Source organism: Ambystoma mexicanum, chromosome 1p (genome assembly GCF_040938575.1).
Source record: "Ambystoma mexicanum isolate Mex_15411 chromosome 1p, UKY_AmexF1_1, whole genome shotgun sequence".
In the NCBI taxonomy this organism is placed as follows: Eukaryota; Metazoa; Chordata; class Amphibia; order Caudata; family Ambystomatidae; genus Ambystoma; species Ambystoma mexicanum.
Window position 1 is genome coordinate 1,161,751,463 of NC_090921.1, and position 19,471 is coordinate 1,161,770,933.

Consider the following 19,471-nt stretch of genomic DNA (forward strand, 5'->3'; position numbering starts at 1 on the left):
AAAACAGAGTGGTACATAAGAGTGGACAAAAAAATCGAAAAATACAGATTTTTAAAAAAATGTTATTTGGGGGGTTTCCCCCCACCCTCAAGTCCCCCTTTTTTCCATTCTTTTTAAAGGCACCCTATCCCGACCCATTTTAACCCCTTACCCCACTACCCTTTATATATTTCAGTGTTTTTCTGTGTTTTTGTCCACTCGGAAATGTACCACTCTGTTTTGTTTCCGATTAAAATAACTGGATACTTTTCCAGTGAGAAACCGAGAAAGGTGAGCCCAGGCTACCCCGCCCGTATGTATTCCACCAAGGGAGGTGGACGCGACAGTACAGTTGTGTGATTGAACCACAATATATTGTCAGGAAACATGAAATCATCACATAACATTTATTCAAAACAAGCCTAAAACACTGAACATATGTTTTAAAAAACAAATAACAATAGTGTGAAGAACATAGCACACATTTTTGAGAAGACATCATGTCCCGAACATTAATGTGATATTGAACTTGAAGTCTAAAGATGGTGTAAATTATTAGTGACTGTGAGATGAGTAACAGTGACATTCTAGTCGTATTAATTTATAATGATATCAGAACATTTCCTTAATAGATCCTTAATAGATCTTGAAATATGGTAAATGTTAGATTGTTGCTCTCAACAGGTCGACACATTGGTGTTTTTCCAGCTCATGAGGGGGACTGTGTCTTGCATCAGATTTCACTACGAGTTGTCCTTCTGAGCCTTCCTCAGGACCATTGGCACAACATCAGTTGTATCAATAAAATCCCCAACGTAGGGGTACCGATTAGAACAATCGCTACAAAAAAATAAATGCCAGTGCACTCTTGCACATTAAAACGAACAAAGATTTAGATACTGGAAACTTTGACACACAAAACGCGGGGACTGCATGATATATTTTATTTATATTGCGCTCGTACACAAGTGTTTCAGCGTGTGACCAGACAAAGGGAGGGGAACAAGGGAGAACAGAAGCAACAATCTTACTAGGTATAGTGACCTTTAACAACACGCAAGTGCATGGAAGAGGGAAAAGGGCAGATAAAGTGGAAAGTGCGGAACAGAGGCGAAAAAAGAATAAATGAAAAGTAAATAAATAAATGAAGGCAGTGGATAATGTTAGTGCGGACCGCAAGTGCTAGATTTGTTAGATAGAATACAACTGATAATTGCAGAAGAAAGTGGGAGGGGGACTGTATGGGTACAGATGCAGACCCCAGTGCAAAGGGTGGCCCGTAGTCAGTGCAGGAAGGTGGCAGGGTGAGCAGGTACCTGGGCCCGAATGAACAGAGGGTGGCCAGGTGCACGGTGCTGAGAGAGAAACAGTTCAGCAGGGGCGAGGAGGGGCAAAGGCAGAAACGAAGAGGAAGGTCTTGAGGTGTTTCCAGAACCGGAGATTGTTCTCCTCAAGTTTCAGGGTGATCTGGAGGCTGTTCCAAACGGAGGCCCCAGCCGAGGACAGAGATCTACCCACAGCTTGTTTCTTTGAAAAACGACTGACCATGAGGGAGTTAGAAGTAGAGGAGCGAAGGGCTTGAAAGAGGGGGTATTTACAGACAGATAGTTGAAGGTATTTTGGACCTTGGCCCCAGAAAGCCTTGTGGACAATGAATCCTTGCATCCACTGGGAGCCAATGAAGGGATTTCAGAGCTTGAGAGATGCCATCCCTGGGCTTGAGGCCACGGACAAGTCTCTCAGTCCTGTTCTGGATTAGTTATAAAGGGCAGAGAGCGGAGGCAGGTAGATTTAGAAAGAGGCAGTTACAGTAGTCCAACCTAGAAAGAACCCGAGCTTGGGAGACCGTGAGCTGCTGGGGGAAAGAGAGGAAAGGCAGAGTACCTCTAATGAGGTGCAGTAAGTAGTTTGGCTTTTTAGAGACGTCAGAATTGTGAGCGGAGAAGGAAAGTGCACAGTCAAAGATGACCCCGAGGTACTTAGCCTCGCAGGTAGGGATAGGAGGAGTGCCAAGGGAGGCCGGCCAAAGAGTGAGGGGCATATTAAAATGAATAACCATACTGAAGATCCTGCCATTTGGGTAATTATACAAATCGTCCTTGCTCTGCTTGTTCTATAGACTCGGTATTGCTGGCAAACAGAATGAGGACTGCATGTTGAAGAGTACCCTTTTGACAGACAGCATTTGTCAAATCATTAAGCTGTGATTGAGGACCAGCAGTAATGGGAGTTTTTCTTTTCCTCCCTCCCTTCTGTTTTTGATGGTGTAGATACTTCCGAACTACATTTAACGCCTAAGTGTGAACTAAGAAATAGCCCAATATAACCGGCATAAAGAAATAAAAGGCGGGTGTGCTACTACAGTCTCTAAGATAGGACACTAAGTTACACTATCTTTTAGTCAAGTCTTTAAAAAAGTTGTTTATTTATTTTATTTATTTTTGTAGCGATTGTTATAATCGGTACCCTTTCATGGGGGATTTCATTGATACAACAGATGTGCTGATGGTCCTGAGGAAAGCTCAAAGGGACAACTCGGAGTGAGATCTGATGCAAGGCACAGTCCACCTCATGAGCTGGAAACACCAATTTGTCGACCTGTTGAGAGCAACAATCTGTTCTCAAAACGGTTATAAGTCACAGGTAGGGATCTAACAGACTTCTTGCTCTGTGAACATACACTTTTATCTACAAAAAGAAAGTCCGGAATTCAAACAGGTGCCACTAAACACTCTACCCACATAAAAAGTGGAAACTCAATATCACAAAATTTTATTAAGAATCTATATAGTCCATCATAAAAATAATCATAGTACATAAAACATACATTATGTTAAAAACCACACAAGTAGAATACACCGTAAGTGAGTGCTATTGTGATAACTCCCTTCGGATCATACACTGTGTGTGTATATCACACTCTGATTCCTATGCCACACTACTCATGCACCTCTTTCTTATAGGTGCAAGGTTGTTGGTATTAGTGTTTTAGGCTTGTTTTGAATAAGTTATGTGATGATTTCATGTTTCTTGACCATATGTTGCGGTTCAATCACACAACTGTACTGTAGTTTTCACCTCCCTTGGTGGAATATATACAGGTGGGGTAGCCTGGGCTCACCTTTCTGTTTCTCAGGTTATTATTCCTCATGAGACAGGCCCCCCCATATACAAAAGAGGGTCCCATGCCCACTGTTTTCTGACTGCATATCTTCCAGGACAGTGCCCATTATAGAATACTAGGAGATGCGTGATTAACAGAGTGCTGAAGTTGCTGTACCTGTGGTTTTGTTTATTGATGGCACAAAGGAAGTGTGGGGTACAGTCATAGGCTAGCCTACAGTTGTAGGATTACCAAGGGTTCCAGATAAGATTTTGAAGCAGGAGCATTTAACTCACATTTTTTGAAGTACAACCCCCTTTTAGTGGGCTGTGCAAAGTCTAACCCTAGCGAGGGGCTAAAGCACCCATCTAAACAGGCAGCCGGTATCTAGGCAGAGTGACAAGACCTCTCTCAGAGAGGTGTAGCAGGTTGACAAAGGTACACTTCGTCCACACTCTTGTCCATAGAAAATGTACTAAACGGATATATAGAAAAATGTATACATTTATTTATTTATATTACACATCTAGATCTTGATTGGATCAAATACATCCTTGAGTGCATAATACAGTTTTAAAGTACACAGTATATTCTAAAAACATGAAATGTTTCACTCTCCTCACACCTTTCATGTGGGTCCACTAGATTCAGATAGGCACAGAACATAGAAAAGGGGGAGTGAAAAGGACATTCTAACACAGTTAACAATCGCTAGTTTCCTACACAACAGAAAAATGTCCAGAAGCCACAATCCACTCTGGTTATAATTCGTAGGTTCTGTAACTGGTGGTAAGCACCCAGTTAATATAGATAATGGGTGGGAAGAAAAGGAAACCACACTGTTTACCACACGGGACAAATGGCCATAAAGGGCCATAAGACAACCCCCAACAATCCACATTAATTCTGGCTTTCTAAGGCAGAGTATTTGTAAAATATAAATGCACACATCAGTCGAAGGCTGTGCTGGAGGGTGGAAGCAATTCAAAAACAAAGCCACAGGCCTCCAATTCATCTAGATGCATTCTGTACACCGTTACCTTTTGCAAAGCACTTCTGGTAAAAATAGTTTGTAACCAATGTTTGATACAGCCTATAATCAACATTCACTGCAAAACGAGTGGAGAGCACCATTTAACAAATGCATTTAAAATCAGAGTTAAAGGAATAGTGCGCTCTAAAATAGTATTGCTTTGAAAGATGAGCAATAGTCTAAAACATACTTTAAACATATTTTTAATGAAAGTTCCTATGTAAACGCTTTGAGCAAACGAGTCTCAAAGCGTTTACATGGGAGCATCCATTTTGCCATTTCAGGCAGCCTCCTCAGCTCTGCCCTGGCGGCACTAAACAAGCAGCAAAAGCCCTCTACTGGGAGCTTTTGCTTATTGCAGCCAGAGCAGAGCTGAGGGGGCTGCCTTCACTTTCATTTTATGTTTTCAGTGCTCCCCCAAGCCAAGGGAAGCACAGAAACGTAAAATGAAGGCAAAAAGCAAAGGCGCAGCAATTACAAATGCAACGTTGTTGTATTTGTGATTGCCGTGGTTGGAAAACCACAGAAATCATCAATACAACAATGTTGTTATTCTGACTGTGGCGGCTTTTGCGTGGTGTCTCCTGGGCTCCCCCAAAATGGGGGAGCCCAGGAGACTCCAAGCGAAAGCCGCCGCAGTCAGAATAACAATGTTGTTGTATTTGTAAATACTGCGGCATTTACAAATACAAAAACGTTGTATTTCTCACTGCGGCGGCTTTCGCTTGGAGTCTCCTGGACTTCCTCAGGGTTTGGGGAGCCCAGTAGACTCCACCGAAAGCCGCCGTAGTGAGAAACACTGCAGCATTTCAAAACACACCCGCGTTGTATTTCTGCCTGCAGGGGCTTTCACGTTGAGTCTCCTGGGCTCCCCCAGGGGAGCCAAAGAGACTCAAAGTGATAGCCACGGCAGGCAGCAACACAACACGGTTGTCTTAAAAAATGCTGCGGTTTTTCTTTCTAAGTTTCTCGTGCTCCCCCGGCTCGGAGGAGCACGAGAAACCTAGAAAGAAAACCGCACCGTTTTTAAATAGAACGTTATATATGCCCCCACTGAGCTCCAAGATGAAGCTACCGCAAACATAAATACACCGTTTTAAAAGCTGCGGTTTTCTTTCTAAGTTTTCCAGGCTCCTCCAGCCCGGAAAACCTAGGGGGAAAAAACGCAGTTTTGCTTATTTTAAAAAAAAAGAGCAATTTACCCAGATGCAGCTTTCCTGCCTGCAGTCTCTGGTCTCCGGCACCAATGAAACAAAAGCCACCCAGTGGTAGCTTTTGTTTATTACAGCTGGCTGGCTTTTGCTTCATTAGTGCTGCAAGGGCAAGCACAGGAGGCATCCATTTCAAAAAATGGATGCCTCCTAGTGCTTCCCATTTTTCAGTTTGAGCTTCATTTGCACAATACTTTACATAGGGACTTCAAAAATATATCTAAAAAATATTTTTTTTAATTATGGGCCAACTTTTTAGCCAATAATATTCTAGAGCACACTATTCCTTTAAGAGACAAAAAGCTAGTTCCTGGCCTAGAACTCCCTGAACCCCACGGGAATATGTGGAAAATCTGCATGGGAAAGTAAGTACCCCTTAAGTCACTTTAGCAGAGTTTCAAGTTAAGTTGAATGTTCCATAGAGTAAAACGGAACAAACTCAGTAGGCCAGCCGCTTGTATGGGGTTAAAATGAAGATATTCTGCACTGCACCTTTGGGGGTAAAACAGATGTGTCAGCAAACAAGGGGCAATAGAGGTGACCCTAATCCAGAGATCCAGAGATTTCGTCGGGCACCACGAGCCCCAGGATGGGATGCAGCAAAGTAGGAAGACTCACAATGTTATTCAATGGGAACTGTACTAAAAGGCCTGCTTCCGAAGAGCCTCTACCCACCAACTGGTGGGACCTCTGAGTGTGATTATCATGACTAAGCGTCCACCCCAGGACCCAAAGGTTAGGTACTTGCAGTGTTGGTTCCCTTAAATTCGATTGTAGGATGGCCGAACCACAGGGCTTCTATTCTAGGTATGGTTTACAGGATCCGGTGCCCAGGGACTTGAATGCTGGGCCAACATCTACTCCGTGACAGAATAGAGGAGTAAAGTTCCTTCCCACGATGGAGCCCCTCATGCCAGTAGTGAAAACACTGGTGAGAAAGTCTTGAGGAAGGTGAAAGAACCTGTGAAAACTTTGGCGGCTCGGTGGACAAAGCAGTGTGGCAACCCAGCAGAAAACGACCCAAGCGCAGGGATAACTGAAGTGTGCGACCCAAGGAGAATGGCACAATATGTAGATCGGAGGGTGTAGTGGTGCCCCACTTCCCTTCCACGCAATGGAAGCAAACAGCTGCAAGGCAGGAGAGCCTGGCAGAAAATGTCAGGCAGCAGCAGTAAACATGCCTGAAGACTGCCCCAGGCTGGAAAGATCAACTCGCCACATATGGTCAGCAGCACGATGCAGCAAGCCCAGCCAGGACTTCTCGCAGTAGAAATCCACAACAACGATATAAATGAACTGCATCCAACTACAGTAGTGAAGCCAAAAACCTAAAGTGCGGCTGCCTCTAGCCTGCTTAACCCTTGGACCATATACTTAAAACAAAAAGAGTGAAAATGGATTGCAATGTCAGAGGCACTTCAATAAAAGTCCCTCTGGTCCTGAAAAATAAGTCTGCCATCCGAAAATGGGGGAAGAGAGGGGTAAAACATTTTTGGGTTCCTAAAATGTGGCCTTAGAATCCCAAAAATAGGAATTCTATCTTAACAAATATAATTTTCTTATGGAGTACAAGTAATTGCCATTGCATATGGAGTATTGTTTAATCAAGAAAAAATGTACTTCAACTTGAAAGCACATCTTTTTGTAATCTATGTTTTTGTAGAAATTCATGTACCTATAGAGGTACATTTTTATCTTCCAGATCCTCTTCTGACCACGCAGTAATAATCAAGTTAACCTGCTTTGATACTGCTTTGTTGGTACCACCTATCTCATAATGTTCAAGGAGCTTTGTGGGCAGATGTAGGGGGAAGGTTCTTATGGGTTTGTCATTTCCTCTTTTTTGCTAGGAGTATTTTGATGCCTTTGATGCCCTATGTAAGTATTTGATTAGCCTCTTCTCTGTAGGGCTGGAGTCGACTTTATGATGGAGCAAGGGCAAATGTGTCTTCTTTTTCTTGAAATGCAGTGGCCTCCATGGAGGCAAGTTATGAGAAACTGCAGGACACCCGGCGCAAAAAACAATTACTCACGGCATTCTTGAATAAGAAAGAGCGGGAGAGAAATAAACTGCGTGAAACTAGCACCCGGATTAAAGACCGCGTGGAATGCTTCCAGGATATAAACAGGTGAGGTTGGGAGTTATCATCAGGGTCAATAATTGTATGTGCTGCTCCACTACATCCTTAGGTGAGATTCAAAGTAGGCTTCTGGCTCAGCTTTCGCATGCACAGCTCTTGGGAGTTCAGCCGGTGGGAGTCTTAGGGTGCAGTTGGCTGATTCTAGGAAGTTTGCATGTGAGATTCTGGGGCGCTGGATAGTCTGTGACCCATTTGTTTCACAAAGTTTGTTGTGAAATGTACTTGCTTGTGGGAAACATTATGCCCCTCTAGTTAAAAAAAAAAAAACAAATCCCCATCCATTTCTGTTTATTCTTTAGATTCGGAACCTTCCCAGATTCCTATATTCCTGCTGCCTGGACAGAATTTCTTTTTTTAAAACTGTTTTTATTGATTTCTTACTTCAAAACGAAAAACAATTCAGCACACAACTGCCCCACCGCCCCCAACCTTACCTTCTCCGTCCAACCAAAAGAATAGGAATAAATACCAACAAGGAGCATCTAGGCAGATCGAGTCCAGACAGAAGAAACAAATTAATATTCAGACCCCGCTAGCCATGCTGTTAACATTTGACAATAGATATGCAACATACAGGGCCCAGATGTCCATGGATTTCGAGGCTGGATGCACCATGGCCCCATAGTGCGTTTCCAGCTCATGGCAGAGAGCAATATCCAATTTCCACTAGTCATACACAGGAGAGCACCCCTCCCCCACACCACAGCTACCCTCCTTTTGGCCAGCAGTAACACCAGCTCCAGAAGTGTTCTGGCATGTCTAGGTAACTCTTGTGTGTAGCCCAACAATGCTCTCATAGGGGACGGAGCCACCCTTACTCCAGTAATCGCCTTAACCATTTCAAACACTTGTGCCCAGAAGCAATGTATTTGGGGGCAAGACCAAGCTAGATGTAGGAAAGTTGCAGGACAGAGACCATATCTCTGGCATGACTCTGGCGACTCAGGAAAAAGCCTATGAATATCCACGGGGTCAGGTAGAACTGGTGCAAAACTTAAAAATGAATTAACTTGAAATTGCTGTTGATCGCCACCCTTCGGGTCTGTGTGCAACAGTATCTCCAGACATCATCCAGTAGGGGAACTCCCAGCGCTTCTTCCCGTTTAACGCAAGCGTCTCCCACCCATCCTACGGCCCTGTCAATTATAGTGGAGTATAGCCTAGATACCAGCTTGTACCTAGCCCCTGTGCTAATTATCTTGTGCAGTACAGGAGAACCAGATGGCTCCTGTGGGAAGTCAGCAAATCTGCACTTCAACTCAACTCTTAGCCTAAAGTAAATAAAGATATCCAATGCTGACACTTCCCCCTTGGCTTTAAATCCTTCCAGCTATCGGACTGCCCATTCCGAAAGATATCTCGCCAACATGCTAAACCCAACCTGTCCATACTTTGTACGAAGACCTTCTCTCCCGCAAGAGGTATCCCTCGTACATGTTTAATGGGGAGTAGTGGGGAATACAGTAACCCATCCCTCGATTTGCCTTCAATACGATTCCAAGCACTGTATGTCAATTCAACCATATTACGCACTCTGGTAATTTGCTGGGGGGAGGTGAGAACCACTGCCCTCAACAGCGATGGAGCAACAATTTCCCTTTCTATGTGCATATGTGCCCGGTCCGGTTACAAGTGAGTTAAGAAGGATGCCTGCGCTGCAGTCCAGTAGGCTTCCACGTCAGGAAGGGCTACCCCTCCCCCCCTCCAAGGGAACTTGCAACTTCTCCCAGCGCACCTGGGCCTGCCTCCCCTGCCAAATATATGTTAACACAGATGTCAGAGGATTGAAGAAGTTTGCAGGGGCCACAATGGTTCCATTAAGGAATGTATACAGGAGTCTCAGTAATATTACCATTTTAATTAATGAGATGTGGCCAAACATAGACGAAGGCAAATTCCTCCATCTCCCAAGCAGTGATTCTGTGTGTACCAGCTTCACCTCATAGTTCTCCTGGTAGAGTAATTCCGATGATCTGACCACTGTGACCACTAGATAGCTGGTGTGGTCGGATTGCCACTGAAAATCGAACTCCTCTTGGAACCGAACAGTCCAATCAGTCAAGGGAAACGTTTTATAGTGATAATGTCGAAAAAATAACGTCAAACAACAAATGTCGAAAACAAAAATGTCGAAAAAATATACATATAACTGAAGAAGTCAAGTTTTCAAAAAATAAATGTAAAAAAAAATCGAAAACAATATCTATATCCGTATGTAAAACGTCAACAATAGTACCATTTTAATAGGGGGGGTCCCCCCCAGCCTCCCTCACCCTACACCACCTACCAGGACCCCCCCCGACCACTCTCTCACCCCTGACCCCTCATACACAACACAAAAGGATAAAAAAGGGTTAAACTCGTAGGTGACAACCACGAGTAAAGAACCTTGCATAGGTACCACAAACCCAATAACGGTTGTGGAAAACCGTCATTACCTGACAGAACCTCACTAGAGAACATACTGCAGGAAATCGATTGAAGTTGATTCTGACTAAAAAAGGTAATGTTGTCATAACTAGACATTAAGGTATCTTACAATATAATAGTATATGACAGGAAAGGTAAAATACGTTATTTTCGCGTTTATATGTAACAGAAAAGGTAAAATAGTTTATTTTCTCGTTTATTTTAGAATAAACGATGGAGAAGAAAGTGGAGTACATCACCGCAGAAAACAGTTAGTTTTAAATGGATACGTGTTCTATAAAGAGTCTGAAAAAAAGGATCGCACTTACTGGAAGTGCATAGAGTACGCCAAAAGTAAATGCAGCGCACAAGTTATTACTGATGCTTCGGATGTAAAGAGCAAAAATGAACACGAATCATCTACCTGATCAGACCAATATTATTATTAAAAAAACAATATCCGAACTAAAACGAAAAGCCTTGGACAGTCAGGGTGAAGCTAGTGGATCAGTACTTTCCGGTGTGTGTGATAAATTGCCCTCTCATATATCAGCTCAGTTACCAGCGGAGAAATTAATGCAAAGAATAATAAACCATACAAAACAGCAAAAGGAAAATCTACCACGGGCGCCAGTGCTATTTAATGATATAACAATCGCGGATGTTTTTAAAATAACCGCCAAAGGAGATAATTTCCACCATGCCACACTGGAGGTAAACAAATATTGATATTTTCTACTGCTGCTAATTTTCAACATCTAAATAGGAGTCAACATTGGCAAAGTGACGCAACGTTTAAAGTGTGCCCGCAACCTTTTCACCAGATTTTTACCGTACATGGGACAATAAATGACCAAATAATTCCACTTGTATATATTTTAATGCCAAGAAAAAGTGAGGAAACATATAAAATCGTGTTCGACAAAATCAAAGAAACTATACCTGATTCTAAACAGACTACAATAATCGTGGACTATGAAATGGCGCAAATTAAGGGTTTTCAATCAGTGTACAAAGAAACAAGGGGTCAGGGGTGTTTTTTTTCATTTTACGCAAAGTATATGGCGAAAATTACAGAAATTAGGATTAAGCAGTAAATATACAGAGGACAGTTGTTACTAATGCAACATTAAAAAACTGTTTGCATTAGCTTTTGTACAGGAGAATCATATTGATCATGAAGCAGAAAATAGATTTATTAGAATATGTTGAAACCACTTGGATCGGACAATTAACTCGTAGTGGAACGCGGCACAGGCCAAAATACCATGTACCCTTGTGGAACTGCTACCAGGCTACATTAGAAAGTAAACCACGCACCAATAATAGATTAGAGGGATGGCATAGTAGACTAAACAAAAATTTCAATACAAAGAATCCTAATTTATGGAATTTTTTGAGGGACTTGCAAATGGAAGAACAACACCAGGAATTTAGAATATCCCAAACAATTTAATTAGCAAACCAAGAACCAAAACGTAAAAAATACAGGGATTACGAAAATAAACTGGAACAACTAATACGAGATTTTAACAAATACAATAAAGATACATTCTTGAATTCGGTTGCATTTAACTTGAAATGTTAAATAAAAGTACAGTGGAATTTCACTTAAAGAAAAAAATAAACTTGCGTTTCGTGGAAATCTGCGATCCATTATGGCACGGGAGAAGTACATCCAAAAACACCAAGCTGAAGATCAATAAATCCGAGTCTGCAACAACGATCCATGTAAATATCCACAAAAAAAACAAGTAAAAACAATCCGGCAAGGAAAACTATACGGAACTGCAAAACGAACCCATAAGTAAAAAAAGTCCACAATGATCCGGAAGAAAAAAAGATGAAAAAAGCCCTTAATCCAATGTAAAAAAACCTGCTTGGTTCGAAAAAATCCATGAAAAAAAAAATCCATAAAATCATGAGCACGGAGACGCGAACGCTAGGAAAACGGTTTACAAATGGGCTTTAAAAATGGCGCTCACGTTAACGTAAGGGGACGTAACGTGCGTAGGAAAACAAAAACAAACATTATATATATAGTTATATGAATGTTTCTAATCTTCTAGCACCATCCACAGGACAAAAAGTATAATGCACATTGAAGTTAAAAGCATAATGTTATTGAATGTTATATATTTATTAATATATTTAGTTTACACTTGAAATAAACTATTACTTCATATATATTAAATAAAAAATTAGACATTTTTATTTTCGACATTTCTTTTTTTCGACTAAATATTTTCGACATTTTTGTTTTCGACTATATTGAATTCGACATTATGGCTGCACACCAAGGGAAACAGTACCGACTCGGAGGGTTTAATATTAAGCCCTGAGAAACGACCGTAAACCAACACATCCCTCACGACAGGTGCCACGTTCATCGAAGGGTCTTTAATGAATTGGATTAAATGGTCCACATAGAGAGAAATCGCCAGCTTGTGAGTAAACAACTACCGTTCACCCTAAGGCGCATAAGCGGGCCCTTGTACAACAAGTAAACCTTCTTATAAAATCCTACCCCATCCATCTCAGCGCGGTGAAGAGAAACGGTCATTCAATCGAGTCAAATGCCTTCTCGGAATCGAGAAGGGCTACCAGCACTGAGGTCTGATACTCCAGAAACGAAGGAGACCAAAGAGTCGGCAAGACCCACAGGACGTGCACCGCCCAGGAATAAAACGCTGCCTGGTCAGCCAGCACACATTGGCATTAACTGGGCAAGTCTATTGGCCAGCGCTCTCGCCAGGTTTATTAGAGAGATTGGACGATAAGAGCAGTGTTCCGCCTTACTTCTGGGCTTTAAGAGAACGGCCGCTGCCCTCATGCATCGAGCCTGACAGTTCACCATCTAGCAGTGCTTGCTGATACATATGAAGCATGTGAGGAACCAGAATGCTTGTATAGGCATTGTAGAAGTCAGCTGTAAGCCCATCGGGGCAGGCCACCTTCCCAGCAGGTAGCCATGTGATTGCCTCATGGATCTCTTGTTCTGCTAACGGTTTTCCCAACCATTCTCTTTCCTCCTGCGCCAACCAGTAAAGACCAACCTGATCCAAATATTCATCTAGGATACCCTGGTCCGTGGTGGACCGTGAAGAGTATAACCACCTGTAAAATTCACAAATGCTCTCATTATCCCCTCATCTGTCTGCGCAAGCCTCCCCTTTTGATCTGAAACCCCTTCGATGTGCGACCTAGAATTCTCAGCTTTAATAAAGCGAGCCAGCATGGCCCCAGTCCTCTGACACTCCCTGTATCCTCTCACCTTCGCCGACCTGGGAAGAAATCTAACCTCCGATTTTCTCACAAAATCTGGCCTGCATACCTTCATCCGTTGGGAACCCTACCCCTAATTCCAGTTCCCGCAGTTGGGACTCGCTGGTAGCAAGCATGGCCCTAATAGTTTTCAGAATTCCTGCCTCCTTGGCAATACATGAACCCCTTATCACACACTTTAAGGCTTCCCATAACATAGGGTAAAATCACACAGAACCTTCATTCTCTTGGAAACACCGGAGCACGCCCTCCCTCACCTCCTCCCGAAACAGTGTCATGCAGACTTTCATTCTTAACGTGCTGAGCATTTTTACCCCTGCTCCTTCACTGGGATGAGGAGATTCACCACCTCCAGAGCATGATCGGAAAGTGTATGTGCGAGAATATTACAACCAACCAGACACCTTGGTGGAAGCAAGAAAAAAGTCAAGTCTCGAAGCAGAATCATGAACAGAAGACCGAAATGTGTACCCCCTTTCAGTACCATGCTGAGCCCTCCATATATCCACCAACCCTTTGACACAGATCTGCAATAGCCTACCTGTAACCTTAGACACTCGTCTGTTATGACCTCCTGACGTATCCATCGAATAACTCATGACCGCGTTGAAGTCCCCTGCCCACCACACCATGATTTCTGGGTGCTTCCTCAGGTGACCTTCAATAAACTCCAAGCTCTCGATGGAGTCAGTATTGGCACCATAGTAATTGACAAAGGTAAAGCTCCTACCTTGTATTAGTTTTGTGAGAATCAAGGCTCTCCCTTCTGTGTCCCTCTGCACCGAAACCCACCAGTGTTTCTAATAATGATACCGACCCCACGAGAGTACCTAGAATATGATAAGTATATGTGGCAGCCCCAGGATTTGGCAAAGGCAGATTCGCTGGTGGCCGAGAGCTGCGTCTCCTGAAGGAGATCAATATTCCCCGGGTGCTGTTGCATGTAGAGCAGAAACCTTCTAGCTTTCGCGGGGCAGTCCAACCCTCTGATGTTCCATGTCAACCATACTTATTAACCATACTCCCATTACCCTGAGTTCGAAACCTGAGAGACGAAAACTCCCCTCTCCCAGTTTCGTGAATCCGAATCAGACCACCTCACTGTCAACCCAAAGAGAAGGACCATGCTCTCAAGCCAAGGCCAACAACAACCCCCCTCCCGCCCCCTTATCTTTCTTGATCAGGCCCACCCCGGTAAACATTCCAGAGGTGTAACTAAATGCCAGAAGAGTGTGTGCTGAAAGAACGAAACCACCCCTTCCCAATTCCCCAACAGAAACATCCCAACTCCACCCATCCCCCGCCGACAACCCCAACTTGCCAGTAAGGTCCCCCTCCACCCAACAATATGCTGAAGCATGGGAGCCACGCGAGGCTTAGCCACTCCAACACACTATAGCCACTGTTAAAAACACTGATGGTTGAATACCCCACAGGCATTTAGTATAAGGCTGCCAAATTGGAGAACCGCTGCAGAACGATAGTGTTACTCTGGGTCTCGTGGCGAGGCCCTCCCCGGTCGCTTCTGCCCTTCGCCGGTCCAGCCACACTGTCAGTTACGTCTAGGAAGTTTCTCCCCTCCTCCGGAGTTTGAAAGAACAGGCCTTTGCCATTGTGTTCAACTCACAGACGTGCCGGGAACGACATGGCATATTTGAATCCTTAAAGGATAGTTCCGGGACTTTTTTTTTATTGTCCCTACGGTTCGGCCATGTGTTTTTAAGCATAACTCGGTAGATCGTAGAAAACTTTCCTATGGACCTTACCCGACTTTTCGTCCATTAACGCACTCGAAATCAGCCGCCATTTTCTGATAATCCTATCATTTCCCCCCATCGCCCTGGCTCACCTGCTTTTGCGGCACTAAATCAAATCCCCCGCCCCTGAGCCTGACATCAGCAGACGCGTACCGCCCATTTCCCAACGCCAAAGCACGTTTCGTGTCAACAATCGCTGCGCCTCAGCTAATGAAGTGTCGCCATGGAAATGGCAGGACGCCTCTTTCCTCAATAAGTATAAACACACCGTTTCACAACACACAGCAGCAGATTTTCGATTCCATTACTCTCTCTGTGTTACTTTGAGTATTCTGTGACTCGTTTCTGTGCTCTGGTCAGCTACCTTCGCCGCTTCTAGGCCTTGTGAACACCTGTACCATCTCTGTAAATTATTTTACTTTCTTTACCACACAATGGCTACAATAATGCCGTATATGTACGAGCCCGAGTACACCGAGGAAGAACTACTGGAAAGGCAAGCACGCGAAAACGATGGGGATTCGGACGGCAGTTGGGAGGACCAGTCAACGGATGAAGAGCCTGGACCATGTCGCATGGACGGCGTCTCCACCTGGTGCACGTGCAATCGGTGCGATCTAATGCCAACTGAGGAGAACTGCTGCTGCCGTGAAAATTCCGGGTGCTTGGCCTACATTTCGGAAGGCGAGCCAAGTCCGCAATGCATCACCGAGCTGCCAGAGTTCAGGGAAGCCTGCCTCTCACGGACCGTGTTGAGGATGATGATGGTGCTTATGCACGAACTTCGCGGCACTGTTCGTCCGCGTAATCCGAGTAACGAGTAAGTATACTCTGGTTTTGATGTCAGTGAGTGATGCCACTACTATGTCATATTCTAGATAGAATTTTTTTCAAAGCAGAATGACATTTTTTACCTGAATCGACAGTGATAAGAAAGTTTTGTCATTTTAATACAGTTTGCATCTTTCATTTTCACAGGTGGTACAGGCTGGTGGCCTATCGTTGCTTCACTTGGTGGCTTCACGGGAGGCTCGGACACCGCGTTCGGAGAGTAATACCAGCCTGTGCGGTACTTGCCATTAGACAACATTTCCCCAGCGACAGTGGACAATACCGCGGATTTTCCCTGGATGTGCTGCAACCGGAACTTTACAATGTGTAATGTTTATTATTTATGTTAAATTGAAATTAAGATCTAAAATAAAACCCAACATATATTTTAACAATGGTTGTTTTGATTTTTTAAATGAATCTAGTGTGTCTCCATTGAATAGTCTTCATGTGCCTTGTCTTGTCACACCACATGTCTCCGGCCAGCATCCTCCCTCACGCTGGCCGCCCACCTTCAATCCACATAACCGTTGAACCCATATGCAGCAGACATACATATGTTATTTTGCGGGTTGGCATCAAGCCTCCCGGCCTTGCCTCCTCCCCCAAAAATACTTACCACACCACTTTGTTCAAGCGTTGGCAATAAAAGGAAGGCCGTTGGATTTTATTGATACAAAACATGGTTATAGGTAAATAATCAATATGGTTGATCATAATAAATCATCCTTTTGGTCACCGGGTACAGAGATGACCCCCTCTGGCCCGTGCCGCCTTGCCACCACAGGCCAGCCTGCTGCTGACTAACTGCCTAGGCATCCAGGGTCTCCAGGGTGAACTGCACCCATATATTCTCCTGGGAGGCTGAGGTATTTATAAACTCACCCCCCTGCCTTCCATGTACTAGATCCTTCAGCCTGCTTCTTACATGCAGTGAGATGGCCTCTCCTTGGTGAGGCCCTGCGGCAAACGAGTCTTGTCTGCACGACCAGCGCCCTAATCCACACCCCCCCCGCCCTATCAAAGGCAGTTCGCACCGGGGTACTTGTGCTGGCAAGTGGAGCTGTCAGGGAGCGATAAAGGCCAAGAGGTGCCAAACACCATGTACACTTCAAAGTGGTCTATAGAGCATGGGTTGTTGTTCCCATGTCTACCTCCAGACCCCGTGTCTCCTGCCAAGCATCCCCCCTCACGCTGGACGGCCCCCTGCAATCCGCATAATGCCACGACATATACACGTAATTCATTCACAAACACACCCCTGTTTTGAATTCTTTATAACCCACTTCATATTTCTAATGAGCACTTCTTTGCGCTTTGCTAGTCAACCCGTGAAGGTGCTGGTTATCTGCTCTTCGTCTCTGTGAACTTCCGTGAACACTTGGAGGAAACTCCTCAGTTTGCAACCTGTGAACTGCTCCCTGTTCTACGACAAGAAACTACTCTGATCCCTGCATCTAACTGTTTGTTCGTCAAGGTAAGGCCATGTACCATAATCATTTTGCGTCCAATTTCTTTTCGTTCAAGACAGTACATGCAAGGAACTAGTCACATGTTCTGAGTTTACATTGGTATTCATAGAGAATTGTTGATCTTTACTTTTCAGAACTTTCCACAATGCCTGCCTGTTCCATTGGCGGTTGCCCTTCGAAGACCCATAATAAATCTGAAGGTACTATAATGCATGTTTTCCCTAAGACAATAGATCAGATAAGAGAATGGGTCCGATATTGCGGATATCCACCGTCTGAGCTTGAAAGTAGAGTCCTAGAAGTCTTTGCGGACAAGAGGGGTGATCGATACCGCATCTGCAGCAGGCACTTTAGCTCAGACATGTACTCCACATCATTGCTAATAAAGAAGAACACACCGCGAGCGAGGCGAAAATTGCTCTCAACCGCTATTCCCACTCTATTCGTCCACATCCCTCCACTGGTGAGTCAAGTTTACGTATTTATCTCTCGGCCTTGCGGTAGTGTGTAGCAATAGCTAACAATAATTTCCCCATTTATGTATCCACTCAATATGAAGGCGGAAGATTCTCCATCCGTGTCGTTATTGCAGTCATCAGCCACTTCAAGCGCCTATCGGGTAATCTTACTTGGCTATTCTGCCACTGACTTGTTTTAGGCATGTAAATCAATAGTTTTAATTTATCGTGTAATTATTTTACCTAATGGTACACCCTTGTACTGGTCCTCTAGTCTTTGTTTTCAGTTATAATTATTGTCATCCAAAAAGTACTGTCTTTCAGGGAGATGCTGAGGAGTCCAACGTATTGACGACAACCGTTGATGTCACTCAGATGCTCGAGGTACGTTTCCGGACAGTTCCATCGATGGAAATCATCAGATCTTGCATTCTTGTAGCGTGATTGTTACACACAATGTTTCTTTCGTTTTTAGCCATTGATATGTCCTTCTGTCGTCGCCCTCCTATGTGTCTTCTTTTTTCAATATTGTGTTCATTACTAATGAAAGTCCTATGTTTCAGGGAGTCGATGGAGCATTAGTCCAAGAAGAAGGGGGAGCATGCAGTTACGGGTCTGCGCAACAGCTTGCAGAAGTGTGCACCGCAGTTACATCGTCCCTTGATGTTCTTATGCATTTCGAGGTATGGATACTGACAGTTCGATCAAGCGAAATCATATGACGTGATTACATCCGCTATACTTCCTTCTTTATTAACGCAAGTACTATGTTTCAGGGAGATGACGGAGCTTCTTCTACAAGAACATCACCCCTAGTAGTTGATGCAGATCTCTGGGTGGTGACACTTCCAACGATCGAGCAAATCGAATCATATTTACATATCCATTATTTATTTTAGACAACTGATCATTTGTGCAGGTCTGTTTAGATGAGCCGTTGACGCCTGCACAAAGTTTATGTTCTTTTTAACAAAATAGAAAACCATACTAATGCAATTAATGTGTTTCAGGGAGTTACTGAAGCATCATCTTCAATAATATCATCAATGGAAGTCTATGAGGAGCCCGAGGTATGGATCTTGACAGTTCCATCTAACTAGATCAACAATGCGTGAATAATTGTCGTTTGAATGTTCTACACAAAGCGTTCATTCGTGTTTTGCTATTGAGAAGTACGTGGGTATTGGTCCCCAAGTACATTTTGTGTTTTCGATATTATTATACATACTAATGAAAGTTCTATGTTTCAGGGAGTCGATGGAGCGTCAGTGCGTGATGGATGTGCTTATCATGAAAATATAGTCGTTGCAGCGCAAGAGGAAGTGGAGACATGCACACACGAGTCGGAGCAACAGCGTCCTGATGTTGAAGTTCGAGGCAAGAAAGTTTCAAAGAAAAGAAAGCAAAAGAAGGTTAGTGTCCTGGTCACTATATTATGTTGTTTTTCACTGTTATTAGTTCAATACTGTAAATTGTGTTTAAACTGAACATCCCTTTTCCAATCTGTCCTCTAGTTGCGAGTGGGTGTACGAACTAGATCTACACAGACAGTGAAGCGAACGAGAGATGTTGCTTGTCAAACCTTTTGGCAGGGACTTGAGACTGGAGATGCATCGTGCCAATGGGAAGAATATCAAGTGATTGACAACGGAGCTATACCACCACCAGCCATTGATAGTGAATGTCCTCCTGGTAGTTCGGATGCAGTCGGAGATCAATTCACAGAATCCACACCCGCAAAAACTAAGACCGCGAGAAAGTTGAAGAAATTGTTTTATTCACCCATCGCCGG

General features: G+C 43.8%; 1 protein-coding gene across 3 annotated transcripts in view; it reads left to right on the forward strand.

Annotated features, from left to right (window-relative positions):
• The window catches only part of HAUS5 (HAUS augmin like complex subunit 5), a 740,017-nt gene that overhangs the window by 90,477 nt on the left and 630,069 nt on the right, over positions 1-19,471 (forward strand). For all 3 annotated transcript variants that reach the window (XM_069604849.1, XM_069604848.1, XM_069604847.1), the window contains one exon: positions 7,296-7,455. In XM_069604849.1, the coding sequence (XP_069460950.1) occupies positions 7,304-7,455 (152 nt within the window). In that variant the 5' untranslated portion in view covers positions 7,296-7,303. The remainder of the gene's footprint in view (positions 1-7,295; positions 7,456-19,471) is intronic.